The 27,277-nt window shown below is 35.5% G+C and overlaps 1 protein-coding gene and 1 long non-coding RNA gene across 3 annotated transcripts; both read right to left on the reverse strand.

Annotated features, from left to right (window-relative positions):
- Positions 1–682: 682 nt before the first annotated feature.
- On the reverse strand, positions 683–26,520 carry LOC131948731 (uncharacterized). 2 transcript variants are annotated; one of them, XM_059310409.1, is made up of 8 exons: positions 26,428–26,520; positions 16,342–16,615; positions 16,109–16,223; positions 15,836–16,016; positions 13,994–14,109; positions 13,567–13,794; positions 13,303–13,466; positions 683–12,767 (listed from the first exon to the last, which is right to left on the reverse strand). In XM_059310409.1, exons 2-8 carry the CDS (start codon positions 16,608–16,610, stop codon positions 12,626–12,628), a joined length of 1,215 nt encoding a protein of 404 aa, XP_059166392.1. In that variant the 5' UTR covers positions 16,611–16,615; positions 26,428–26,520; the 3' UTR covers positions 683–12,625. The 2 variants fall into 2 exon arrangements, with proteins under 2 accessions (XP_059166392.1, XP_059166391.1); XM_059310408.1 differs by lacking the exon at positions 26,428–26,520 and adding an exon at positions 25,526–26,171.
- LOC131948732 (uncharacterized) lies at positions 19,706–21,840 on the reverse strand. The gene is made up of 2 exons (XR_009388065.1): positions 21,606–21,840; positions 19,706–20,073 (listed from the first exon to the last, which is right to left on the reverse strand). It is a non-coding gene; the product is annotated as an uncharacterized LOC131948732 (long non-coding RNA).
- Positions 26,521–27,277: the final 757 nt, after the last annotated feature.

Raw genomic sequence — 27,277 nt, forward strand, 5'->3', positions numbered from 1 at the left:
ACTCAGAGTGAAAATAGCGTCAATTTTTAGGTGACTGTTCTAAACATACATATACAATTATACATATATACGGATTCAGAAATATATTTAAATAAGTAACAGTGGTATTATGACAATAAAAAAAATTTACCGAGTGGTCCGTGGAGGGGGGGGAGGGGGTTGTACCCCCCCCCCCCCCCCCCCCCCCTTCCTACGCCACTGGTAATCATGCACAGATCTAAATCGAGATTTTGACAAATCTTTACTTTCCGGAGCAGGAATAACTTAATTTTTTTATTTTTTAAAATCCTGTATGTGTGTGTAAACAAGATAATTTGACTAGCGTATCAGCTATGTTGACGAAATTTGTGGTAGTTTTCTATTAACTTTTGGGCGGTTGAGTGATGTCCGGTAACCGGAAGTAGCACTTTATTTTGGATGTTTTTTCAAAAATATTTCTTCCAATGGACCAATTTGTTTCTAACTTTTCACTTAGGTCAAGACTCGATAACAATGCCACATAAAATATTTAATTGGATGGTTAATTAGCTTTTTAAAAATGAATAAAATTTTCCTTTATAAAGTAGACCTACTCAATTTTCCGCTCCGTTATGCACACGTAATTAACGTTCTTTTAATTGGTGCTTAATGAAAAAGATCTACCATGCAAATGAACACAAGACAAGACAGTGTATTTTTTCTCTATTTATTTGACCTTGGCAAGTAGAAACAAACATCCAGGTTAGATTGGGGGGTGCAGCATTACTCCAAAAGGTTACAGGACCAAAACTTGTCTTTCTTAGACATAATACATGATAGCTAGAGTACTTGTACATGTTGAATACAATAGACCAGCACATACTACAAGTTAACCATAATGGCCAAAAGATTGTGGATAATACTGACAGGCAGAAGGATGATCCCTCAAGATACTGTCTGGCTGACGTCATTAGAGCAATCAAAAATTATTGGAAAGATGGACAGGATGGTTTCTGTTCATCACATTTTTTTTTTTAAATTTTGACTACAAAATCCATCACTTTGAATTATTTTCAATATAAAAACTTTGATAGTTAGGCTGTTGTGTGCAACAACTAAAAATTAAAAATGTATGAAAGTAATCTCCTCATTCAAAAAATTTTAAAGAAAAAAAATGGTCCTTATAAATAAAATGTGTAATATAATATCTATCTAATAATAAATCCAATTACATGCCACAGACTGATAAAATGTATGAAAAAAACCTTTAACCACTATATACTGGGGAATGAACCCAAGAAAAAAATCTCTGCTGTCAAAGGTCAATTTTTGGAGATAAAGTGACTAAATATTGAGGCAAATTGCTTTCCTAACACCAAAATATTTTCATCTGAACAGCTATTAAAGTGATTCCAAGCTTAAAGATGCTAATAGACCAAGTCAGGACTAACAACTGACCATACAACGACTGCCACTAGACACACACAGTACACATGAAAAAATAGCAAGAGCAGTAGTAGTCTCTCTTCATTACATTTTGACAGAGTTGAAAATGCAAAAATATTGTGACCATTGATAACAATAGCAAGAATGACTAAGTTTAGATTTTAAAATATCTAATTCAGTTTGCACCAGAATTAACCCTTATGTCATTAGATTTATATACTATATTAATATAATATCTGCTCTAGTTTAAATAACAATAGCAATGATATATTCTAGCATTAGTATTAAGTAACCCACATCCTAAGCATGGACACACAAAACTTCAAAAAGAAATGATTGAATGGACTAAAAAAAAGTACAATATAGGAGTGATTATAACAACATGTTGAGAGCTAAACTAGAGCTACAATATTATGGTTGGTGGGTGGGGCACAGATCTCCTGAGGGTTTTGGTTGGTCTGCCCTTTGAGACAAGTCAGGTTTCAGCTCCATGTTTAGCAGCAACACCATCTTGCACTTGGCTAATGTTAACTATTGGAAACCTCAGTCAAATCTGCTGTCACGACACCCAAAGCTGTCCTGTCACCACACCCAAAACTGGACTGACACAACACATGTACACACTACATCAAAATGAATGCATCTTTTTCCACCATTCTACAGAGGTTACTCAAGCGTAAAAACACATCTATGTATATATGCATAAATACACCTTTCCCCAAGGCAAAGAAAATTTGTAGCTCCTTCATACTATGGATGGCAGGCATAACAATGTGTACAAATTTTAAACTGCTAAAAATAACAAACAAATAAAGTTCATGCTAAGAAAGTTTTAAGTAAACTGACTGATTATAAAAATGTGTTCAAACAGGACACCTCAGCAACTAGACACAATTTGTAAAGCCAAAAGTAAATCCTATCAAAGTAAATAAGCAAGTAACAGCAACTGGTGAGAGCTAAAGTAACAATCAACAAAGGACATTGGGTATTCATGGGTCTGGCTCAGTCAGGCAGACAGTTATGTGGAAACTTTCTCACCGCCTACACAAAGCTCTGGTAAGTAAATGGAGAAGTTAGCTCAGTTAACTAGGTGTTAAACACTTAGGTAGGGGAGGTTTAGCTCAGTTAACTAGGTGTTAAACACTTAGGGGAGGTTTAGCTCAGTTAACTAGGTGTTAAACACTTAGGTAGGAGAGGTTTATCTCAGTTAACTAGGTGTTAAACACTTAGGTAGGGGAGGTTTAGCTCAGTTAACTAGGTGTTAAACACTTAGGTAGGAGAGGTTTAGCTCAGTTAAATACATAATGGAAGATGGCAAATAAAAAAAATGGACTACAGGGTTTATTGCACAGAGATCCAAACTTGATATATGTTAGCACAGAACAGCAGAGATGTATACTCACAGCACACACAATGGGGAATAACCGTTTGAATAAATACAGGTTCATCTCTTGTTCAAAATAATTTGTGCTTAAATGAGGGTTAAAATATATATGGAATATTAAGAATGTACTAAAAAAATCAATGTGAAAAACAAAGCATTTCCTGCATTCAAGTTTTGTCATGAGAAAATTTGCAATTTAGAAAAAAACTGATGCTTTGTAAAGATTATCATGTTAAAGTGCATACACTTTTTGAGACGGATTAGTCATATTGATTGCATCAAAATAGTTCATAAAAAAAGAATACTGTAAAATAGTTGAATAAAATGACTATTTCCATTTTTTGTGGGACAGGTATTACTTTTTAAAAACAAAAAAGCTATCAAACAACCTTGTTATTTGTTAGTTCAATCGATATTGTTGAAGCTGTACAACTTTTAAAGCAACTTTCTCACACACGACTACCACACAAGTTATAACAAAAATAGATCAACAATTGAATATTTGGAATATCTACTGAGAAGATGCATTCATTTTGCTAACTGGGCTTAACACAAGATGTGGGTTATAGAATAGAGTTAAGATTACAAAATAAAATGCTGGAAAAGTTGAACAAACGTGATGAGGCAGCTCTGTCACATCTTGCTCACCCACCATGAGCTTATTACATCAAATACCACTTCAACTAGTGGACACCCACATTTTCTTACCCAATAAGGATGTGACAATTCTCCCTCTTAAAGTTCTAATTTTAAAATGCACCGATTACATGAGCCTTCACAAATCACTATAATATGTAAACAACAAATAGCGGAGGTAAATGTGGTCCTTTGTATATATAAATATAAGTATGTATAATATAATGTAATCATAAAAAAAAAAAAAATCAAATTGATTTTCCAATGCAACACAGCATGACCAAAAGAAAACGAGGGAACAATGTGTAAAAAAATAAAAGCAGATAAACTAACAACAAAGTTATCTAGTCAATTGAAGCTGGTGTGGAAATTACAATTCTCTTGATAAAAGGAATGACCAATTAAGTAACAAAGGGGAGACAACTATGCTGGTCAGGAACTCTACACCACTCATACACGCAAACTAAATGAACAAAATTTGATAACAATTCTCCTTTATCTTAGACACACAAGCTAGCTAGCAATATTATAATGATAAAACAGGTGATGGGAAAAAAAACCAACCCCTTAACTAACAATGTTTTAAAGCCATTTTATGAAAATACAATTCCAAATAGTGTGAGTCAGCAAATGTAGTTATTACTCGGATTATTAGAAAAAAGCTGCATCTACTGATTCAAGTTATTTAAACAAGCTGTGTTTAGGCTGATATCCACAGGATCTACAAGTGAAGTTCAAAGGTTAACCCAATTAAGTACCAAATAGTTTTATACGTGAAAAGTTGAAAAAGCAATTGAACAACTGCTCAAACTTGAAACAACCCAATAAATCTGGATAAGAAGTATTGAAAAACATTCTTTACAAATTTAAATAAAATCTATCTATCTTACAGAAAAATGGAAGGATGTTTTTGAAAGTCAAAAGTTTTCTAAATTAAAATAAAACCTCCCAAAATGTCAAGTTAAAAATTTAAATTGATAAAACTTGTTAAAAACTTAAAAGCAAAAAGTGTTTAAAAAATTGTGTTCATATATAAGGTCAAACCATGTAGCCTTTGGTAGTAGACAATGCACTCAATTTTGAAACAATATCAAATACCACTCAATGCTAATTTAACAGACAAAATATAAGTGGGATATTTTACAGTACAAAAATAGATAGGAATCTACTAGTAATATTAAAAACCTCTATGGATGTAAATAGCTATAGCAATATATCAATATGTGGATAATATTTGGTAATGAAAACAAGTTGTCCTTCAATAGGCAAGGAAATCAAATACAGTGCCCACAGTGTGTGAAGATGGTGCAAGGAAGAAAGTTCTCTCATGTACTACACCCAAGGTGCTATCCCATGATAGAAAACTATTCCAATGACAACATCAGAGCAGTTGTGAATGCTTAAAAATGCTTTATAAAATTCAACTATTACAAAATAGAATATGCCTTTATCTTTGACATTCATATTAATAAAGATTTAGAGATAAAAACGTGCAATATGATACTGCTAAAAAATGAAAATTCACAACCATATATATTGTTAATAATTAGCACTTAAAAACTTTTATGATGCTGAACCTACTTGGATCAAGTCAATGAACACAAAAGGATTGTATTTTTAAAAATGATTATGCTTTTTTTCTGCTCTATTGCCAAAAGTGGGATTGAGTCCAGTGTTTTCTTACAAAGACCAGCTTAAGAGATGCTAGCCAGAGCAAACTTGTACTCAATAAAAGCCAGTGGTGGCTGGATCAAAGTATATTCAGCACATAACAAAAGGCTACTGCTACCAGGGGAGGACTCCTTATCTTTCACCATGGAAGATCCGCGTCACTATAGAGGCATGCAGTGACAATGTAGAACCTTACAATTAATATCTGGTTAGCTGAAAATGGTTAGGAGTGGTTCAAGATAAGGAGCCCTCTTGCAGAATAAAAAACTAAATAATGAATAAATGTCACAGTTGATGTATAATGTCAGTTGCAGAATATACATTTTGGTTTTTACACTTGTAATAGTGGCAATCTTAGGAGACATTCCCCAACTGACTGGGCATGCAAGCTGATATGTAGCAAATATGTGACAAGTACATTTGACAAACTGGAGAAGCACGGCACAATAAACATTTTGATCAATCTTGGTAAGAATTAAAAAGTAATCAAATAAGAAATGGACCAACATTAAGGCTACCACTGACAGTTCACTTGGGATCTACAATACTGGGCTGAGTATAAAAAAAAGCTGATGTCAAGATGTCCCAAATACTATTAGCTTAGCTCGGTGAGTACAAAACAAACAATTATTGCATATACATGTTGAGCAAACTCATTCTAATCAAAGAACAAAGCACTCTCATTTGTTCATGGCATGGAAAGAAATAGTTGAATCAATCATTTTTTGTGTGCATCTACTGCTAATCACCACCCACACTACAGAAGGCAATTTCAACTGGGGAATCCAATCTTTTTTTTAGAGTCCAAATGTAACAGCATAAGAAAGTACAGGATACATGCCAATTTTACAAGCATCAAAGTGGAAGATCCCTGACTCACCCCTTGAGACTGGTGCAGTGTGGGCTAATGATGGGGACAAGTCCAATACAAGCTAGAATGAATCAAAACTCCACAACATACATCTTAGTTTAAAAAGTGAAACATCAAGCAAAGACCGGTCATTAAAGGAAAGAAAAAGCTGACCAAAATAGCGGGCGCCTGTTCATCTCAAACATTTGAAAAGGAATTATATCTTTTAGCTATTTGCCATGTAAACATTGCCTTTCAATAAATAGTTTGAAAAATTATTCTCTATGATTTCTTCATCTGATATGGTGAGAAATGAGGGAAGAAAGCAAGATCACAACACTAGAAGAAATAAGGCATTCTTGGTATAGCAGCCTACTCTTGATGGCCTACATGGAACATAGTATCTCTCTAGCAGCTGGAGCTTCATACAACCCAGGCCCTACATCTCTCTAGCAGCTGGAGCTTCATACAACCCAGGCCCTACATCTCTCTAGCAGCTGGAGCTTCATACAACCCAGGCCCTACATCTCTCTAGCAGCTGGAGCTTCATACAACCCAGGCCCTACATCTCTCTAGCAGCTGGAGCTTCATACAACCCAGGCCCTACATCTCTCTAGCAGCTGGAGCTTCATACAACCCAGGCCCTACATCTCTCTAGCAGCTGGAGCTTCATACAACCCAGGCCCTACATCTTTCTAGCAGCTGGAGCTTCATACAACCCAGGCCCTACATCTCTCTAGCAGCTGGAGCTTCATACAACCCAGGCCCTACATCTTTCTAGCAGCTGGAGCTTCATACAACCCAGGCCCTACATCTCTCTAGCAGCTGGAGCTTCATACAACCCAGGCCCTACATCTCTCTAGCAGCTGGAGCTTCATACAACCCAGGCCCTACATCTCTCTAGCAGCTGGAGCTTCATACAACCCAGGCCCTACATCTTTCTAGCAGCTGGAGCTTCATACAACCCAGGCCCTACATCTCTCTAGCAGCTGGAGCTTCATACAACCCAGGCCCTACATCTTTCTAGCAGCTGGAGCTTCATACAACCCAGGCCCTACATCTCTCTAGCAGCTGGAGCTTCATACAACCCAGGCCCTACATCTCTCTAGCAGCTGGAGCTTCATACAACCCAGGCCCTACATCTCTCTCTGGCTCTCACAAACCCTGGGTGAACCCATTCAACCCAGGCCCTACATCTCTCTAGCAGCAGGAGCTTCATACAACCCAGGCCCTACATCTCTCTAGCAGCTTCATACAACCCAGGCCCTACATCTCTCTAGCAGCTGGAGCTTCATACAACCCAGGCCCTACATCTCTCTAGCAGCTTCATACAACCCAGGCCCTACATCTCTCTAGCAGCTGGAGCTTCATACAACCCAGGCCCTACATCTTTCTATGGCTCTCACAAACCCTGAGTGAACCCATACAACCCAGGGATGGGACAGCACCATGGGCAACTAGCGTAGGACCTCACACTGCAAACAAACTAGCTGCTTGCACCAAACAAGCCCAAATCTTTGGCAGTAAGAGAAATGGAAATCAAACAATAACATGGAGCAGCGCAAAAAATGGGACACCAACCTTCATTGACAAGCTGAAGAAAAAATCTCAAAAGTAAAAATCAATAAATGGAAATCCCCTAAATTGGCAAAGTAACTGGTTACATTTAACAGAAATTGGTACTGATAAATTACCCAATGCATTTAAAGAAGGTCCCCCAGGTGAAAATAAAAAGCTCTTCACACAAAAGCTAGGGTCACAGAACGGATGAACTAAAACACAAGGCCTTTTGATTGCAGTGTAGGAAGACAGAATATAAATAGGAGCTTGCATGGATACACACATGAAAAGCTGTACTAGGTAAGACAACCTGACTAGCAAACAAAAAAAATCATCATCATTACAATATAGAGACAGGAAAAATCTTTGATTATTCTTCACAATTGCAAAATATATCATCTATATATAATATTTACATATAAATATGGACTAATGTTTACCACCAGTAATATGGGCCACCCAAATACATACGACAGCTAAGATTAGAAAGAAAAAAAATACATGTGAAAAAATCAGTGTGGAAAAAATAAATGCTTGTTAAAATGCTACGATATGATATCAAATGTAAATCTCTCATTAGAACAGCACTGAGCAAACAGTTGGAATAAAACATGACAAAAATTTCCTTGGGTACACATCATGGTGCCATTGTAACAAGCACTTATCAGTAACAATGTGAGAAAATATTTGCTAATGAATAATGCTTTTTTTATTGCATTTGGTATAAGTGCAAACACAAGGAGCAGTCTCAAGTTGTCCTGATTTGAGCTTTAAGTATATATAAAATAAGCTGCCTACGTATGCTCTATACACGGAGAAGGGAAGAAACAAGACAAGTGTGTGCAACAGTGAGGAGAAATCACAAATCATCCAGGGAGGAGGGGGGATTTAAAAATGACATGCGAATCTATGACTTCTCCCAAGGTCCCGTTTAATTTAGGCCATGAGTAGCCGAATCCAGTAGCAGTGTTCAACGACTGCGCCCACCCCATTAGGAGAGCACTGAATCCAGTAGCAGTGTTCAACGACTGCGCCCACCCCATTAGGAGAGCACTGAATCCAGTAGCAGTGTTCAACGACTGCGCCCACCCCATTAGGAGAGCACTGAATCCAGTAGCAGTGTTCAACGACTGCGCCCACCCCATTAGGAGAGCACTGAATCCAGTAGCAGTGTTCAACGACTGCGCCCACCCCATTAGGAGAGCACTGAATCCAGTAGCAGTGTTCAACGACTGCGCCCACCCCATTAGGAGAGCACTGAGACACTATCTTCTCTAGAGCAAACAAGTGAACACATAGTGGAGCTTCTACAGCTGCTGCAAACTCTCTCACTGCAAATATCATGGCCTGCCATTTGCTAAATACTTTTTTCACTGCTTGCTTAGAGCTATTTGATCAAATATTCAAACTTTTTTACAACTGTAAAATGGAGAAAAAGGAAGATATTTTCTTGTCATGCTCAAAACAAAAACTATGATACAAAGAGCTGCTGTGGCAAACAATCACAAAAATATCTGGAATATGGCTAAGTTTATAACAGGTCTCACGTGATACAACATTAGGTGTCCTGGAAATTGCTGCTGTTTTACAAGGGGTTCCCTCACATGATACATTGTGTCCTGGGGTTCCCTCACACAATACAACATTGTGTCCTGGGGTTCCCTCACATGATACAACATTGTGTGTCCTGGGGTTCCCTCACATGATACAACATTGTGTCCTGGGGTTCCCTCACACAATACGTGTGTCCTGGGGTTCCCTCACATGAACAATGTGTGTCCTGGGGTTCCCTCACACAATACAACATTGTGTCCTGGGGTTCCCTCACATGATACAACATTGTGTGTCCTGGGGTTCCCTCACACAATACAACATTGTGTCCTGGGGTTCCCTCACACAATACAACATTGTGTCCTGGGGTTCCCTCACATGATACAACATTGTGTCCTGGGGTTCCCTCACACAATACAACATTGTGTGTCACTCTAACAGCACAAGTCAGTGACATGAAGCAGGCACATAGAGATGCCTTGAGTTACAAAGCTGGAGCCAGTAAGGCAACATCCACTTTCATCAAACATTTTACACAGAGACAGATAGGTCGTATCAAGTGAGAAAGGCTGAGGTTAATTAAAAAAGTTAATACTCCAACAAATGTAAACAAAGTGATAGCAAAACAAGGGGGTTGAAAATAAAGTTAGCAATAAACTCAATTGTCAACCGTGACAATAAAGTTAGCAATAAACTCAATTGTCAACCGTAACAAAATTCCAAAATATGAGTATATAAAGCAAATTCTATTATCTGTATGAATATATCAAAGGTAGCTATGTTAATAGTGATAATGAGGAAATACAACATTTCTACAGACAAAAGCTAATGAGATTATAGAATGGAATTCATGATTATCATTGCCAACAGTGTTAGTCCTTCAAAAAAAGCTATACATTATAAATATATATATATCCCATACTGTTAAACAAGCTCTATTATATACCATTGCTACATACGGTTAGAAATGGGAGCAAATGAGCAATCAGTTATTAAAATTCACACAGCCAAAATACTTTTTAGGAACAATTTTTTGATAAAATAATCAAGACTACCATAACGTTACTTTAAATAGCCCCAACTGTGAAAAGCATTAGGAAAAATAATTCTTTCTTTTAAGTATAAAGAATGGCTAGAGTAAAAATCTTGACAATGTTTAACATCTGAAGCAGACGTGCCAAAATAAATAAAAAAGCTGGCATTGCAAGGCAACAAAATCCAATAGATGATGGTTGCTGTAGCCCCAGAGAGTGGAGCGGGTGTTGGGAGTGGATGGCACACAGCATGTACTCTTGGTGACCCTGAGACTTTTGCATTGAAGGCTTTCATTACATTCCCAATGTACAAAATACTCCTGTGACCACCGCCCAACACAACTGTTGCTCAAACCTAAAGAGAAACATGACAGAGTGCTCACAGCTTTTGGTCGGGGTTAAGAAATGTGTGACACCAGTAAGAGCAGGGCATTAACTTCATCTATACAAAACAGCCAAAATAAAGCAAAATTATAATTTAAAAAAAAAAAAAACAACAATCATGGCCAATAATGAAGATGAAAGTAACTTTTATCACAGCTAAATTAAAGATGAAAAAAAATTCATTCTTGCCCAAACGAAAAAAAATCTAGCTAACATCAAGCAACAGTACACGTGATATGGAGAGCTAAATGAGAAGACTTGGGCAGGCGCTGTGATTAGCAGCTGAGTGCAGGGAGCATAACCCACAGGATCAGCACAACCACATGCAGCTTACCCACTTGCACACGTTCAAATGTAATCATAGAGATAAAAATTTGTTTAAAAAACTCTGGTAACAAGGTGATTGTGGAATAAATAAATATCATCAGTTGAAGCAAGCTTCTAATTTAAGGCAACTACTCACAACATGAAAAAAATTGAAATACTGATATTCAAGGTAAAAAAAAAAAAGATATCTTTAACTGGGAGAGTAGGAATAAGTGGAGAATTTGTCATCTAGAAGCACAAGTGGTTTTGTGTCAAAGTTTCCTCAAGCTTTGTAAATAAAAAGGAAAGTTTGACACAAAATGCAAGACTAATATTCATTTGTCTGGTTTTTTTTTTGCATGGAAGAGAAAATTGAAGAAATAATTTAAAACAAGTGAGTCCAAAACTTGAGACCAAAATGTATAGAAGATACAAGAGAAAAAAACCAATTGAACTAGACGGATTCAACACTACCACCACCAGTTACAGCATGCAAAGTGTACAACATTTTCTTCAAGACTCAATACAATAGCTTCAATATAAAGATATATATGGATATATTTATATTAAGACAAAACTAGCAACTGGAATACTTGATACAAAAGATATTGTTAATAACAAAGGTGGACATATTTTTTGTTTCATATGTGAAGATTACACAAGGTGTGCCACTGTCAAAAAAGAAAGTTAATTACAGACGTATGGAGAAACTTTAGAACAGTGCTTGGATACACATTGGAGAAACTGTCTCTCTAACACATCTAAAAATACTATTTGAAGAAAAAATGTTAGGAATTTTCCTTAGAAAGGGAAATGTTTTGAAAGTAAGCACCAATACAATGAAGAAAGAAACACAAATAGAGGGCTGCCATTTGAGCCATTCCACAAAGTTGACTATGTTTTGGCACTGTCTTCAATAGTTTCTTCTTAACACCATACACAAACATTTGTTGCATTCATTTTTACTAGCTAACAATTTTGTTGTAAACTTAAAATAGACAACTGTTCTTCAGTTAAAAGGGTTGCAAATATAAAAGGTTAGAAACCTTTAACTTGTTAATCAAAGAAAAAATAAAAATGTAGTAATTAAAAGCAGAATTGATGTTATTAAAAGTACTGGACTAAACAGCAAGTGAAGCACATGGCAACAACTTGATACAAATCTTCAAAGATTAAAAACAAAATCATTGTTCAATGGAACAAAGAATCAGTGCCGCTGTTGTTTGTTTGACTTGCTAATCCAATGGTATGTTCCTAAATCTATCAACCAGGACTGTTTAGAACTTCGTGCTTGTCGTCGTCTCATGTTTCTAGTGATGTTCTGTCTTGACTTGTGTATGCAATCATTTCTCTTTTTATCTCAGTCTCATTTAACAATAATACTTCAGTAGACTTGTTTTTGAGTTTCAATTGTTTGTTCTCCAGTTTTTAAACCATAGCTAGTAAAGATGTGCCAATAGCTATATCTAAACCATAGCTAATGAAGATGTGCCAATAGCTATATGAGAGAATTAAAGCCTTGAGAGATTTGGAAATCAACAAGATGTTACAAAAATAAACTTATTGCAGATGTAAGAATTACTTTCATGATGAACATGCGAAAAAAATAAACCCTTACGAGATCAAAGTAGGCATCAAGATGTAGCACAGATTCTACCAAACACAAGTAGTACATTGATCAGATGAGGCCATGAAAAGCACAGCACTTTTTACATGGATACACAAACTACAAAAAATGATGTGCCTTTGACCATTAGCAGCATCTGTGCTGTTCAACTATTGACACAATTAGAGCTAGTGACTAAAGGTTGTCCAAGCCTCAACACCAATCTATCATGGCTAATTCTACAAAAACTTCTCAATGGTCTGAACCAAACCATTGAGCTGGAAATAGACAGCTTCATTTCTGAGTTCCTTGAGCACTTGGCGATCCCTGGGCAAACTGTCTTGGTTCACGCCACCATCACGCAGGTAATTCAAGATGTACCTGTGGACAGGCACAATAGTTCTCACAGGTATTCAAACATCTACCAAGTCTTATGTAACCAGTACCACACAAATATAAAGAGAGGCACAACAGTTCTCACAGGTATTCAAACATCTACCTAGCCTTATATAACCAGTACCACACAAATATAAAGAGAGGCACAACAGTTCTCACAGGTATTCAAACATCTACCTAGCCTTATGTAACCAGTACCACACAAATATAAAGAGAGGCACAACAGTTCTCACAGGTATTCAAACATCCACCAAGTCTTATGTAACCAGTACCACACAAATATAAAGAGAGGCACAACAGTTCTCACAGGTATTCAAACATCCACCAAGCCTTATGTAACCAGTACCAGACAAATATAAAGAGAGGCACAACAGTTCTCACGGGTATTCAAACATCCACCAAGCCTTATGTAACCAGTACCACACAAATATAAAGAGAGGCAAAACAGTTCTCACAGGTATTCAAACATCCACCAAGCCTTATGTAACCAGTACCAGACAAATAGCCTATTTCTAATGACCTGAAGTGAGTACCATCCCTGTCTATGAACACTGTACCATCAGCCTCCTGTGTGATGTGGTGTCTGCCACTGAACATGGCTGCCAACATAGAATCTGCATCCCGAGTCAATGTTAAACGTGAGGTTGTGAACACACTGCCTCCCACATCAAGCCGTACACGCCCCTGTACAAAAGTGTACATGATTAAATACCAACTGGGACCAAAATAAGGCTTATCAAAGTGCTATTAAAATTATTCAATGTGCTAAGCACAAGTAACATACTTTCTGCATTGTGTGCATTTCCTCCATTCGACTTATTTCATCTTTCAATTCTTGCCACTTGCGAGCTATTTCTTCCCTTTCTTTTTTACATTCTTTTAATAACTTGCTCCTGTCTTCTTCCAAGCGACTTTGTAAAGCTGCTAGCTCCCCATCTCTCTGCTCCAGCTCCTTCTTCTGTGCCTCTAGTGATTCCTGCTGCTGCTGCAAGGACAACTGCTCACTCTGCAGCTGGAAGTAGGTGGTTACAAACATTCAAGACTAAATCATATAAAATCAGTTTTTGTCAACACTGAACTCAAAATTACAATCATTTTAAGACTTGGTTTTTGTATACATTAACATTAAATCAATACAAGACTCAGTCTATATTTACTTCAAGCTCTAACCAAAAATAAAGTGCAAAGATTGAATGAAACTGTGAAAATACCTGGCTGTAGAGAGAAAGAAACTTTTCTGCCCTTTCCAAACAAACTTTGTGGACATCCTCTTGAGACAGTTTCACATCAGAGCTGACAGCAACCTTGGCTTCCTCCATGAAGGCTTCTACAATAACAACACTTGTAAGTAATCAAATCATTTCAAATCAGTGGTGGAAGGCTGCTACAATAACAACACTTGTAAGTAATCAAATCATTTCAAATCAGTGGTGGAAGGCTTCTACAATAACAACACTTGTAAGTAATCAAATCATTTCAAATCAGTGGTGGAAGGCTGCTACAATAACAACACTTGTAAGTAATCAAATCATTTCAAATCAGTGGTGGAAGGCTTCTACAATAACAACATTTGTAAGTAATCAAATCATTTCAAATCAGTGGTGGAAGGCTGCTACAATAACAACACTTGTAAGTAATCAAATCATTTCAAATCAGTGGTGGAAGGCTTCTACAATAACAACACTTGTAAGTAATCAAATCATTTCAAATCAGTGGTGGAAAACTTCTACAATAACAACACTTGTAAGTAATCAAATCATTTCAAATCAGTGGTGGAAGGTTTCTACAATTTCACTGATAAATTTTATGTTTGTACTTAGTCGGAGTATACCAGTAATAACTGTGCCTAATATAATAGCACTAGTAGCTGACCTACTTGGTCTGGTATAATAGCACTAGTAGCAGACAGAGTCAGGTGTAGGAGCACTAGTGGCTTTCCTAGGTCAGGTGTGTATATATGTGTATATATATATATATATATATATATATATATATATATATATATATATATATATATATATATATATATATATATATATATATATATCAATTTTTACGCTGGTATCACCCCACTTTATGGTCCTCACCCCCCCCCCCCCCCTAATCTGGTCCTGGGATATTAGCATTATTAACTTACTGAGCGTGGTGTAACAAATCTAGTAACAGACCTTCTGGGCCTGGTAACTTACTGAGCGTGGTGTAACAAATCTAGTAACAGACCTTCTGGGCCTGGTATAACAGCATTAGTAACTTACTGGGCATGGTGTAACAAATCTAGTAACAGACCTTCTGGGCCTGGTAACTAACTGGGCATGGTGTAACAAATCTAGTAACAGACCTTCTGGGCCTGGTATAACAGCATTAGTAACTTACTGGGCATGGTGTAAGAAATCTAGTAACAGACCTTCTGGGCCTGGTAACTTACTGGGCATGGTGTAACAAATCTAGTAACAGACCTTCTGGGCCTGGTAACTTACTGGGCATGGTGTAACAAATCTAGTAACAGACCTTCTGGGCCTGGTATAACAGCATTAGTAACTTACTGAGCGTGGTGTAACAAATCTAGTAAGAGACCTTCTGGGCCTGGTAACTTACTGGGCATGGTGTAACAAATTTAGTAACAGACCTTCTGGGCCTGGTATAACAGCATTAGTAACTTACTGAGCGTGGTGTAACAAATCTAGTAAGAGACCTTCTGGGCCTGGTAACTTACTGAGCATGGTGTAACAAATCTAGTAACAGACCTTCTGGGCCTGGTATAACAGCATTAGTAACTTACTGAGCATGGTGTAACAAATCTAGTAACAGACCTTCTGGGCCTGGTGACTTACTGAGCCTGGTGTAAGAAATCTAGTAAGAGACCTTCTGGGCCTGGTAACTTACTGGGCATGGTGTAACAAATCTAGTAACAGACCTTCTGGGCCTGGTATAACAGCATTAGTAACTTACTGAGCATGGTGTAACAAATCTAGTAACAGACCTTCTGGGCCTGGTGACTTACTGAGCCTGGTGTAAGAAATCTAGTAAGAGACCTTCTGGGCCTGGTAACTTACTAAGCCTGGCCTGCAGGTCCTCACTATGGTAGTGCTGTAGATCACCAACTCCCCCATGGCTCTGGTGCTGGTGTGAGTGTAGACGTGAGTCGTTGTTCTGGCCACCAGCATCACACAAATGGACTCCAGATTCAGGGGAATTTTGCAAGTAGTCCCCGCATTTAAAGCACAGATACCTTACCTGGAAGTGGAAATCAAGAGTAGAAAATTCACTCACCAAGCAAGCTGGTGTAAGAAAAGAAAATTTTTCAAAACTAAATGCAATGACCGTACCTCTTGGTCATTGTGCTGCTGTCTATGATTGTTGCGAGCATTGATAGCCAACATGCGATTATTTCTAGGAGCTCCACCAGCACCATTGCGACCTTGATGACGGTTATTATTGTGCCTAAATGTAACAAAACAAAATTACATTTCAATATCAGAACAGAAAAATTATTACTTTTTTTAAAAAAGCAGTTTACAACACATTTCTAAAGCTGCTGCAAAAAATGGTATGAGTGTACCTGTTATAGTTGTTGAAGTTTCCTTGATTGCCCCATGGTATGATACCAAACCCATCAAACTGCTGTTGATTAGGACCTGGACCTCCAATAAAAGGGCCCCTTACCCACTGAGGGGAGGGGCCCTGGATTTGGGGGTTTGGAAAGTTGCCCATTTGGGGGGGTGGTGGAGGGACACGCCGGTCATAGAAGAGGGGTCCGCCTTGAGACCAGTGAGGGCGCCCATGATCATAAAGAAACACCTGCCGTGCGCCTTGGTTTGGCATATTCATGATGCCTACAATACAAATAAAACAGTTTATCATTTACATATAATCAACTGTACTGAAAAACTTTTCTAAAACTATCCACCTGCTTAACAAGCACAATTTTAGCTTTTAACATGTACAGACAAAACAATTAGATGAGTTGTCACTATAGTCTTGATAAGTCTATGTACTCATACTCAATTTTTTTTTTTGGAAATCTTTAGAAAAAATATTGCAAGCGATAAAATAATAGTTGCACTTCAAAAACTTAAAGCTAATATTTTTAAAAATTCGGAACCATTTGAAACCAGCTTTTCATTGTCAAGCTTATTGTTACAGACAAAACAAAAAGATTTAATAAATCAGTAATATGACTCACAAATAATTTGCTGTCATCCTGTTAACTATTTTAGAACCATCATAACATGAACTAAATTCTAGGGGAATTAAAAATAATTATGCTTATTAAAAAAAAGTGAACTATAAACTTTGAACCACACATAAATGAGATTGATAGCTAGTGTGTAACAGACAAGCCTTCTTTACTTATTCCAATAGGTGTTCACTTACATGGTCAAGATTTAGTCCAATTGTATGACTGGGCTGTCATGTTTTGGGAGAGAAATACATGACCTGACATATTAAGGCCCAGATAGTTAGGCCGTTTTGCTTTCATTTATTGATTGAATTAGTTTAAGATGTACCTGCTCATTTCTGTTTTACAGAGGTTTGTGACTGATGCTTATTGTCAAACTTTCCAGCATTTAAGGGAACATCTAACTACATCAATTAAAGAATTTACTATTACAACACAGCTGTTTTTTCAAGGATTTTTATAGATTATATATGGAAAAATTAGTAAAAGAGAATTTTTTGTTTCCATTTCCTCAAAGTGTCTGTAGCTGTCAACCTAAAAGTGCTGAACCTCACACATTATGACTACTGATGGTGTAAAACCTTGACTACTAATGGTGTATAACACGTTGAGCTTCACACATCATTGGACCAAATGACTACTGATGGTGTATAACACTCACGTTGAGCTTCACACACCATTGGACCAAATGACTACTGATGGTGTATTACCTTCACACATCATTGCACCAAATGACTACTGATGGTGTATAACCTTCACACATCATTGGACCAAATGACTACTGATGGTGTATAACAGGTTGAGCTTCACACATCATTGGACCAAATGACTACTGATGGTGTATAACCTTCACGTTGAGCTTCACACATCATTGGACCAAATGACTACTGATGGTGTATTACCTTCACACATCATTGGACCAAATGACTACTGATGGTGTATAACCTTCACACATCATTGGACCAAATGACTACTGATGGTGTATAACCTTCACACATCATTGGACCAAATGACTACTGATGGTGTATAACCTTCACGTTGAGCTTCACACATCATTGGACCAAATGACTACTGATGGTGTATTACCTTCACACATCATTGGACCAAATGACTACTGATGGTGTATAACACATTGAGCTTCACACATCATTGGACCAAATGACTACTGATGGTGTATAACACATTGAGCTTCACACACCATTGGACCAAATGACTACTGATGGTGTATAACCTTCACACACCATTGGACCAAATGACTACTGATGGTGTATAACCTTCACATGGAGCTTCACACATCATTGGACCAAATGACTACTGATGGTGTATAACACTTTTACCATCTCAACATGACCTGACACAAGATTACACACTTGAAAAAAAATCTATTTCTGCTGGGATTTTATTACATTTTTAAAATTTCTTTTAGGTTTGATAAAACAGAAAACCTCACAATCTCATGTTGAAAAGGTAAAAATGAAGAGATCCTTTAAAAAGAAGGAGGCAAGGCTAAATGCTCACAAATGAGCAAAGTAAGAACTCCTTAAAATTATCAGTTATTACCTCCCTCTTGTCAGCTAGCATTATTTCCTGTAATTGCCTGGGAGCAGGATATGGAACAGGGTGTTTGTTTTTGCTTTCTTTTCTTTTTAACTCTGGAAGCCATTTATAAGGACTTTAAGATTCCAACGTTTGATTTTTTTTTTCAAACCATGACCCATAAAATAAAGAAGACCAATATCTAACTCCCCTTTACTTTGTTCATAAACAGCAGCTATAAAGACTATCAGTAAAAATGCCACATACACTATTAATGTGAATAACCAGATAAATAACTCATTTTAAAAAGCGTTTCAAAAAAAAAAGTAATGAATTTAACTCTGCATTTTCCCCCTAACATTTTTCATCTGACAAAATTTACAATTAGTGAATTAGTAAAATATTAAAAATATAACATAAAATAACAAATTTACAAAACAAACTTCAACTGTAAGTAGGTTTCTCATTACATACCAACAACAAAAAAACAACACATCTTTGGTTGTATACACCTGCATTTAATCAGTACATTACTTTTTTACTTTCTCGTTTACAAAGTATAGAGGAAGTATTGTAATCATGCAAAAAAATCAACATTTTACACCTCCCTGAGTTGGAAAAACATAGTTTTGTAATTTTGAACGTATGTGTGTGTATGTCTGTGAACACGATAACTTCAGGTCCATTACAGCTAGGTTGATGAAATTTAATATATGAACTGACCTGCGACGTAGCATATTTAGTTTGATTTCTATTTTTAGTAATTCATAATTTGTGAATTTGACACTACGACCAATGCTGCGACAGAAAATATTTTTCTTTAAAACAAAATCAGTAGCTCATGAAGGACGATTATCCTCACCCTCCACCCCCCCCCCCCCCCCCCCCCACAGCCTCCATGAAAGCAGCCGTCTGTGACAACAGTTTACAGACGACAATGAAAAGCGCCAGCAGAACAAGTTATTACCTCCCCTTAATTTCAAATAGTTTAAAAACTAAATTATCTGCCCCTAATAGTCGTCACTACTATTGTTAACAGCTCACCAGCCCGTGGGGGGGGGGGGGGGCAATATGGTCTGTTGAGCTTATGTCTTGGTGGTGTCTCGCATGGTCCCGATGTAGAGAATTTTATTTATATATATATATATATATATATATATATATATGGCAGGAAACAGATTCAACCCTCAAGCATCTACTTTTAGGGTCGATTTTCGCCAATTTTCAAAGTAACAATTATTGACATATTATATATCAATTTTGTTGCTTAACAATCGAGGAATTCAAAAATATAAAAATTAATAGCACTAGACATTTACATCACGTTCAAAATGTAGATTAACCACACTCACTCAACTGAGATTTTTTTTTACATCTAAATGTAGTGAGGTCTAAAAATCCACGAAATTCACAAAATTAACAATATAATTACACAGAAATGTCACTTAGGCATACATTTATTTGTAAATGTGTCAAACTTTACAAAATATACCAGTTTATAGCTTATTTCTATAATTATTCTTGAGAAAAAAAACGACCGCCCTCCCCTTTAAAATTCTGGCTTTTAGAAACACTCTGGGGAAGAAAAAAATAACAGAGTTAAATATAGAAGGTCTATATAAAAAACATAATTAATAAAATATGTCTATATGCCAATTTTTAATATAGTTGCAGCATTTACATGGCTAATTATAATTGTTTAGTACTTTAAACATTAATTTAAAGTTACGACTCTCTGTGGCGTCTTTCAAGTGTAGTGTCAGTGTAGGAGTGTAGGACAGTGTAGGTGAACAGGGTGTTAGGGCCTGATACGATTTCATTAGAATTGGTAATGAACAGAATGTATAATTAGAACTGGCATATAAAAACAATGTTGATAATAGATGCAGTTGTTTTAATGCTACTTATAATAGATCAAAATGACAAACATAATTAAAACCCAAGAATCTGGAAGCGCTGACCTCATTTTACTGACACGGTTGTCAAATAGTAAGTAGATCTCTAGATCTAGATCTAAAAAATAGATCTAGATTTACGTAATTTTGAAAATACGCTAGATCTAGATGCAAAATCACTTTTAAAAACTGAAGTTAGTGATTAGATCTATAATGAAATTGAAATCAACAACTGATATGTAAGTATCTTTTGATTTAAAAAAAAATACGCTTAGTTCTAAGAAAAAAAAATTCTATGGTGTACTCGATCCCTATCCCAAAACGTGCCAGCCATATCGCATGCGTAGTCAGCTACTCAGCTGCTTATCAAATCGATGAATTTTAAAATTATATAATAAAAGTAGGTCACCCTAAAAAAAGAGTAAAATGGCTCCCGTTTTCACGACAGCCGTTACTCGATTCATAATTTACAGAGTTATAAAGTTCTACTTTCTTTTGGCTATAGATTTAAAGAAATATTAATTTGTTATTTCTCATGCGTTCCAACAATTGTACCTAATTTTAATAAACATTGGATTAGTAAGGACTCGATTCTTTTTAGAATTAGCCCTCGACACTATACAGACTATTGCGAAGAAACAGACTCGCGCGAATGTCGTGCGTAAGCTGGTTCAGTGGGCGAAGATTAGAACCCAATCAGACGGAAAATTTTTACTTTGAAATAATTACATTATCAATTAATTTCGATTTAAAACAAATGGCTTAAAGTCAAAAGTAAACTAAAATTTAAAAACTTTGTTATTCGCAGTGTACTCAAGATTCTCGTGTTTTAAAGATAAGTCTAGTTTTACTACGCGTGCGTGCATGGTGCGAATATCGATTTTCCCCGACAGAAAATCATAAAAAAATTTTTTTAAAGTATCTACGGCAAAATAATACTTATATTTTACAGAATTAAATACATTTAACTAAACTGTTATTTAAGTACATGCCTCGGAGGAAAAAAATACAATTTTATATCCGTAAAAAATTAACTGAAATCCCCGCTTTCAACGACGCCGATGTGTCGTAATTATGGCCATTCACTTTGTTCAAATTAAAGTAAAAAACACATTCAAATATACTTTTTTTTACTTTCATAATTTACAGCAATCATTTCTAATGAAAAATCCATAAAAATAATAGTTATTTTTACAAAATAGTATTTCTTACCTTATTAGTGCAGTACACGTACTTTTCCAAGTAGATCCATTCCGTCCAGATTTGCATACTTCGCATCCTTCGCCGCGGCACAAAATGTCATAAAAAACGTATTCCACAAAAATGTTGCTAACGAAGCTTGTAAAAACATAGCTCTATTTATCAGTATAAACAAAATCCCCGAACGATGTCTGGTTAGAAAGTTTATGAACGGCGAAGATCGAATATGCATTTTCCGGTACTAATCTGTTTCCTGCCATATATAAATATATATTTTATTTCAAATTTATAGGTTTTCATCAGCTTTTCAGCATTTCCGATGACCCTAAGTGGAACTTATTCTACTTTCAATTTTTCAAACGCCTATAATTTGAGTACTGTTAGAGATAGATAAATGAAATTTCACATGTAAGTAAAAGATCTAATTCTCTGACTTCTATCAAATTTTGAGTCATTTCCGTTGACCGCAAGTAGTAATATATGCTATTTCCGATTTCTCAACACAAAAAAAATGCATATGAATTTATAAAGTACTAATATTTTGCACTATTATACACATATTGTATGCTGTTCACTTGGTGTGCATATTTTTTTTCTACGAGATTAAAAATCATATCTATATCTCAAGTTGCCATCACCCATGGTGTTATATAAGAATATTCGAGAAAGTTTGGGGGAGATCACTCCCCATTTTTTTAAATAAATAAATGTCTGTCTGAGATGTATAAACAAATTTGATACCATGATCTTGGATTCTTAAGTTCTTGACCAAAAATGCATTTTATATCTCTAACACAATTTTTTTTAAATCTGTTGGGATTATTCGCAACACAAGTGATTAATGATGTGGCTAAGAGAGAGGTACAAAAGGTTCATGGCCTTATCCAGGTTATTTTTGTGTTACAGCTACCAAAACACTAACAGTGGTAACTGAAAAATATTTTGGGCCCTGTTTCATAAATTTATAAGAATTATTATAATCAAATTGATTAAACAATCTCAGTCATATATTGATAGCTGTGGAGAAATTGTCTATTTATTTATTGTCAGTACTACCTGAAAGCCAACAATTTCAGTAGTTATATGTCAGTGGGCGTTGATTATTTTAAATATTCAGAGGTCCTCAGGGTCCTCTATAAAAATTGATGAAAATAAACTACAAAGACATCAATTGAATGTGTGTTTAAAAATCAAAGATGTTTTGAAATGTCATACATAAAACCCTAAAAAAAAGTTAATTATATCCTAAAAGTGTACTAAACACTACAGATCTTAAACACAATAATAATAATGTATGAAAAGTATGCAGTATGGATGAAGGTATAGCAATGTGTGATGTATGCAACAAACCAAAAACTAAATATTTTAAAATTAAAGATCCATCAAATCACAATTTTTCTTGTATCTTAAATGCGGATCTAGCCTACCCTTTAAAAATTGAGAATCCATTAAATTTGAAACTTAGCATTTTTGTATAAGGAAAGACATTCAAGAGATGTCTTATTCATGTCACATTTAAGTAGGTGGAAGTGGCTTTTTAAACAAGTTATTTAGATCTACCATCAATTGTGCCCAACATTACATATCAACATGTAATTGTGAGTTTTCAGATTATAAACTGTATAGTATGCACTGCTATTATTAGTATTATTGATTTGTAGCTAGCTAACCTGGAGGCATGGCCAGTTACTAACAACAATATGGCGTCTACACTGGATGCATGACTTCTGACAATTTTTCTTAGTTCCAGTGACTTTCTTATAACTATTGTTAAAAATATTTACCAGGAGGAAAATGATAGGGTTTTCATGTTATAAAAACAAACTATAGGTGGCAGGGCTATATATGCCAGAAAAGCATTTTAAAATTTGATTCGGAGAATGGAGGCTGAATTCAAAAGTTTGTTTCATTAAATTAATAGAGCTTTTAAAATATCAACGATGTAGGTACAAAAGTGAACGAGTAAGTAAAGCATTATTAGTTTTATCAGTCTATGAAAAAAGAAATCAAATATTTTGAGCACTTTATTACAAGACCGGCGTTCATATCACAACCAATTTTTTGTATTTTTAAAAAACCATGTGACCCCTAATTGGTTCATCACTAGTGAGGAACTCTGGTGCAGTCAATTAAAAAGTCGAACCGATTCATGGTTTGCCGTGGCCTCAAACCTATGAGTGATATAACATGTGTTGTGATGGAATGGTATGTTGTGCATAGCTGTGAGTGACAATATTAAATTAAGTAGGCCCTAATTTAATTTAAAACGAACTAAAAACCTCAAAATAAATAGGCCTACCTAATAGGCTTTTTGATGAGAATTACAGAATGATTTTTTTTATTAAAAATGTATCAATAATAGCTAGAACACTAGTAAACTAAGCTAATTTAGCATATTTTAACTTTCTGTGTAAAGTTATTATTACTGAAAAAAATTCCAAAGTCAGGTCAGTCTGTGGCATTCTCCACTGAACTTGACAGAAGGAAAAAAAACTTGACCCGTGACCTTCATTAAAACAGAATTTGCTTTTGTCTTTTTTTTATTTTTAGTAAACATGTGCTTAATCTTACCCAATAAGTGATAAAAATTTGAAAATTAATCTTAATTACTGTTGTAAAGTGAGATAAACAGCTTAATAAACACATGCTTTCTTGAGGGGGGGTGGCCCGGGTGTGGCACATCGCAATTATAACTTAATGTTTCTGTGTTTTATGACTATATTAGTATATTTGTACACAATCAGGATGCTATGATTTTAAAATTGATAAATGGTAAGTATACCAAGTTAAAAACCTGCAATCTAACTAATAATTCATACTTTCAGTTTAAAACATAATAAAAACGATCATCAATGAAGAAAGCGTAAACATTTTATTTTTAGGTGTGACATAAAAAAAGTCATAAATCTAGCCAAATGATTGGATTCTCGCGCAGCACACATTTTCCCGCGCCTCGTTTTCACTAAACAAGATTATAATAAAATGGCATTATTGGGGGTGATCGTTTACCCACGCACATATCTCATTAACACAATAAATTATTACCAGTTAATTGTAATGTGTGTACAATTAATACTTTAGAGTTTACATCTGACATAAGCTGGTTTGCCCCGTGAAGCGATATGTAAGAGTTTTTTTAATATAAAAGACAAGAATTCATAGAGCTATTTTCACTAAAGCGTCGCTTGCGAGACAAACAAAGAAATTAGGTCAAAAGTACATCTGGGAATTCTTGAATAACAGACTGAAATAGAAACGGATAGTTCCGATGTCTAAAATTAACGATGGCCTCGTTATTATTAGTTTTATCCATCTACCGTTTAGTGAAAGCGAAACTGGTCGCCATTTTTAGTAAGCGCATGAGCCGTGAGATGCCACGAAAATGACAAACCCGGAAGCGTTGAAACGAACGGCCTACTACCTAATGAATTAAATATGGATGTCTATTATTCAGTGATCATGTTTAAATTAAAAATTGAGTAGGCCTAAATTTTAGATTTAGTGAGAAAATCTAAAAGGCCTAAAAAGGCATTTGGCTTTTTTAGCTTTAAAATATAATAAGAAAGACTGACTACTTTTAAGTCTACAGTTTAAAATTAAAGTAGTTTACACATTGTCACAATGTGAAACTTGTTTTGCAAGGTAAGTACATCTAGTTGGTGGTAATGGCAAAGTAAGTTACTATGAGTTGCGTTAGCCTATCTAATCTATTATACTATTATCTAACTAATAAACTAATAATTATAATAATATATCTTCATTATTAGGCCTAATCTACGGCTAACTAAAAATACATTAAGATGACAATTAGGGCCCTATGCCAACTAGAATGGATTTATCTATTCTTGATCTAATTATAAAAATCTAGTTGTATAAAAATGTGTTTATTAAATTATAGTTTGTTAAAGACATCTAATAAAGAAAATTCTTACTTATCCAGTTGGTATTGACACCACAAGGCCCATGGTGTCGGACAGGCATAATGCTGATAGTGACAGTAGCTGCTGACATTCACGCCTTGTGTTGTCTTAACACCAAAACCAGAAGAAGCTTATCTCAAACTTATTAATGAAGTGAATTGGTTCACTCGATTGTCTTGATGAACAGAATATGCCCAAGAGCTTCACGCGCGAAAACATGCAGCTGTTTTCTTTCTTTTCTTTCTTTCTCTTCTATTTTTACTCATGTGAAATAGCACAATCGAGGAGGAAAGAAAATCCTCCTTTGTATTAAATCTATAAACTATTAAGTCAACATAGTGGTTCAATATGGTAAGGGAATCCTTAAGAAAAATGTGCGATGTGCCAAAATCTGTCAGTTTACAACGTGTGGTGAATGATTCTTTGTGAAATAACAAGCCTTTGTGTTTCTTGCGCGACGGTCGCCATGTTAAATCCTCCTCTTAAGTGCAATATATTGTAATGAACAAAACGAGAAAATACACTGTATGAGAATTACCATAACAGTTACAAAGAGGCAACGAATTTCATCATTACATTATTTATGTGCGTCAAAATATAATATTCGATAATTGAGTAAATAGTTAATAATAGCTCAACTGAAATCGTGAATGAATAAGTAACATTTTTATTCGGATAATGATTTGTTCCTTAACGGCGCGTTTAATTTCCGGAATTTCAGCAAAATAGCCCCGTTCCGTGCAGAACAGCTGAGAAACACTCTAAGGGGGTTCTACGCGCATGCGCCAACCTCGCTAGATGTAAACAAAACAAAAACATACCAAAACATAACTAAATTAGAAGAAATACGACTTATCCTTATAATAATCGATGTAGTCGCATATATTAAAATGTTGCGGGACCATTATACTTACCAGACGCAAATATTAAACGGGTTATATATAAATAAAACTGTTAATTTCTGCTTAATCAGCTCTCTGTTGACAGAATGTATTGTACTATCCTACGTCAGCTCACGAATGCCCATTGGCCTACTTATTCATGCTCGTTGAACCTCGCTTAGTCACGGAGTTTTCCGAGTTCGTGAAGGGGGATAAGTAACCTGGTATTAGATTTTTACACAAGTTCTTTGTGTATTTCTTCTTTGTCCAAATATGCCAAACTTTTTTTTTTTTAAATTGTATGCCGTCGACCTGATTAAGTTTTTTGGATAGAGAAAAGAATGTGACCGTTTTTCAATGTATCCGTAGAGTATCGGATAGAATCGTCCCAAAAAATGAAATAATTTATAATATGTACTCTTTCTTTCAAATACCAGTATAGAAAATTAATATACAATTTGTGTTACAAACATGTCAACTTTGGCTGCTACTAGATCTAGATTTAGATCTAGATTTCTATACAGTTAGCGCGTTTTCAGGACAATAAACAGTGCTTATTTTCAGTCTTCATTTTTTGACAGATATTTGGCATGTATTAGTTAATCACACCACGCTTTGTAAATAGACTACTGACGAATCACTCATCTATATATATAATTCCAGCCGATCCTACACTATTCTCAACGAGACTGTCGTTGAGTGGCTTATCAACAGTGTCGGTATATAATAACGCTATAGATTTTTTCTCATTTGATTCTGTCGTTGAGACTCTAATTATAGTTATAAACTGTAAAAACTAGCTAACGGAATAAAACCATTTCGATTAATTAATCGCTTAAAATATTTAATATAAGAAAAATTAAACAACCATTCATTTTACAGA

This window comes from Physella acuta, unplaced genomic scaffold (assembly GCF_028476545.2).
Source record: "Physella acuta isolate Inbredline_101_S28 unplaced genomic scaffold, ASM2847654v3 ptg000658l, whole genome shotgun sequence".
NCBI lineage: Eukaryota > Metazoa > Mollusca > Gastropoda > Physidae > Physella > Physella acuta.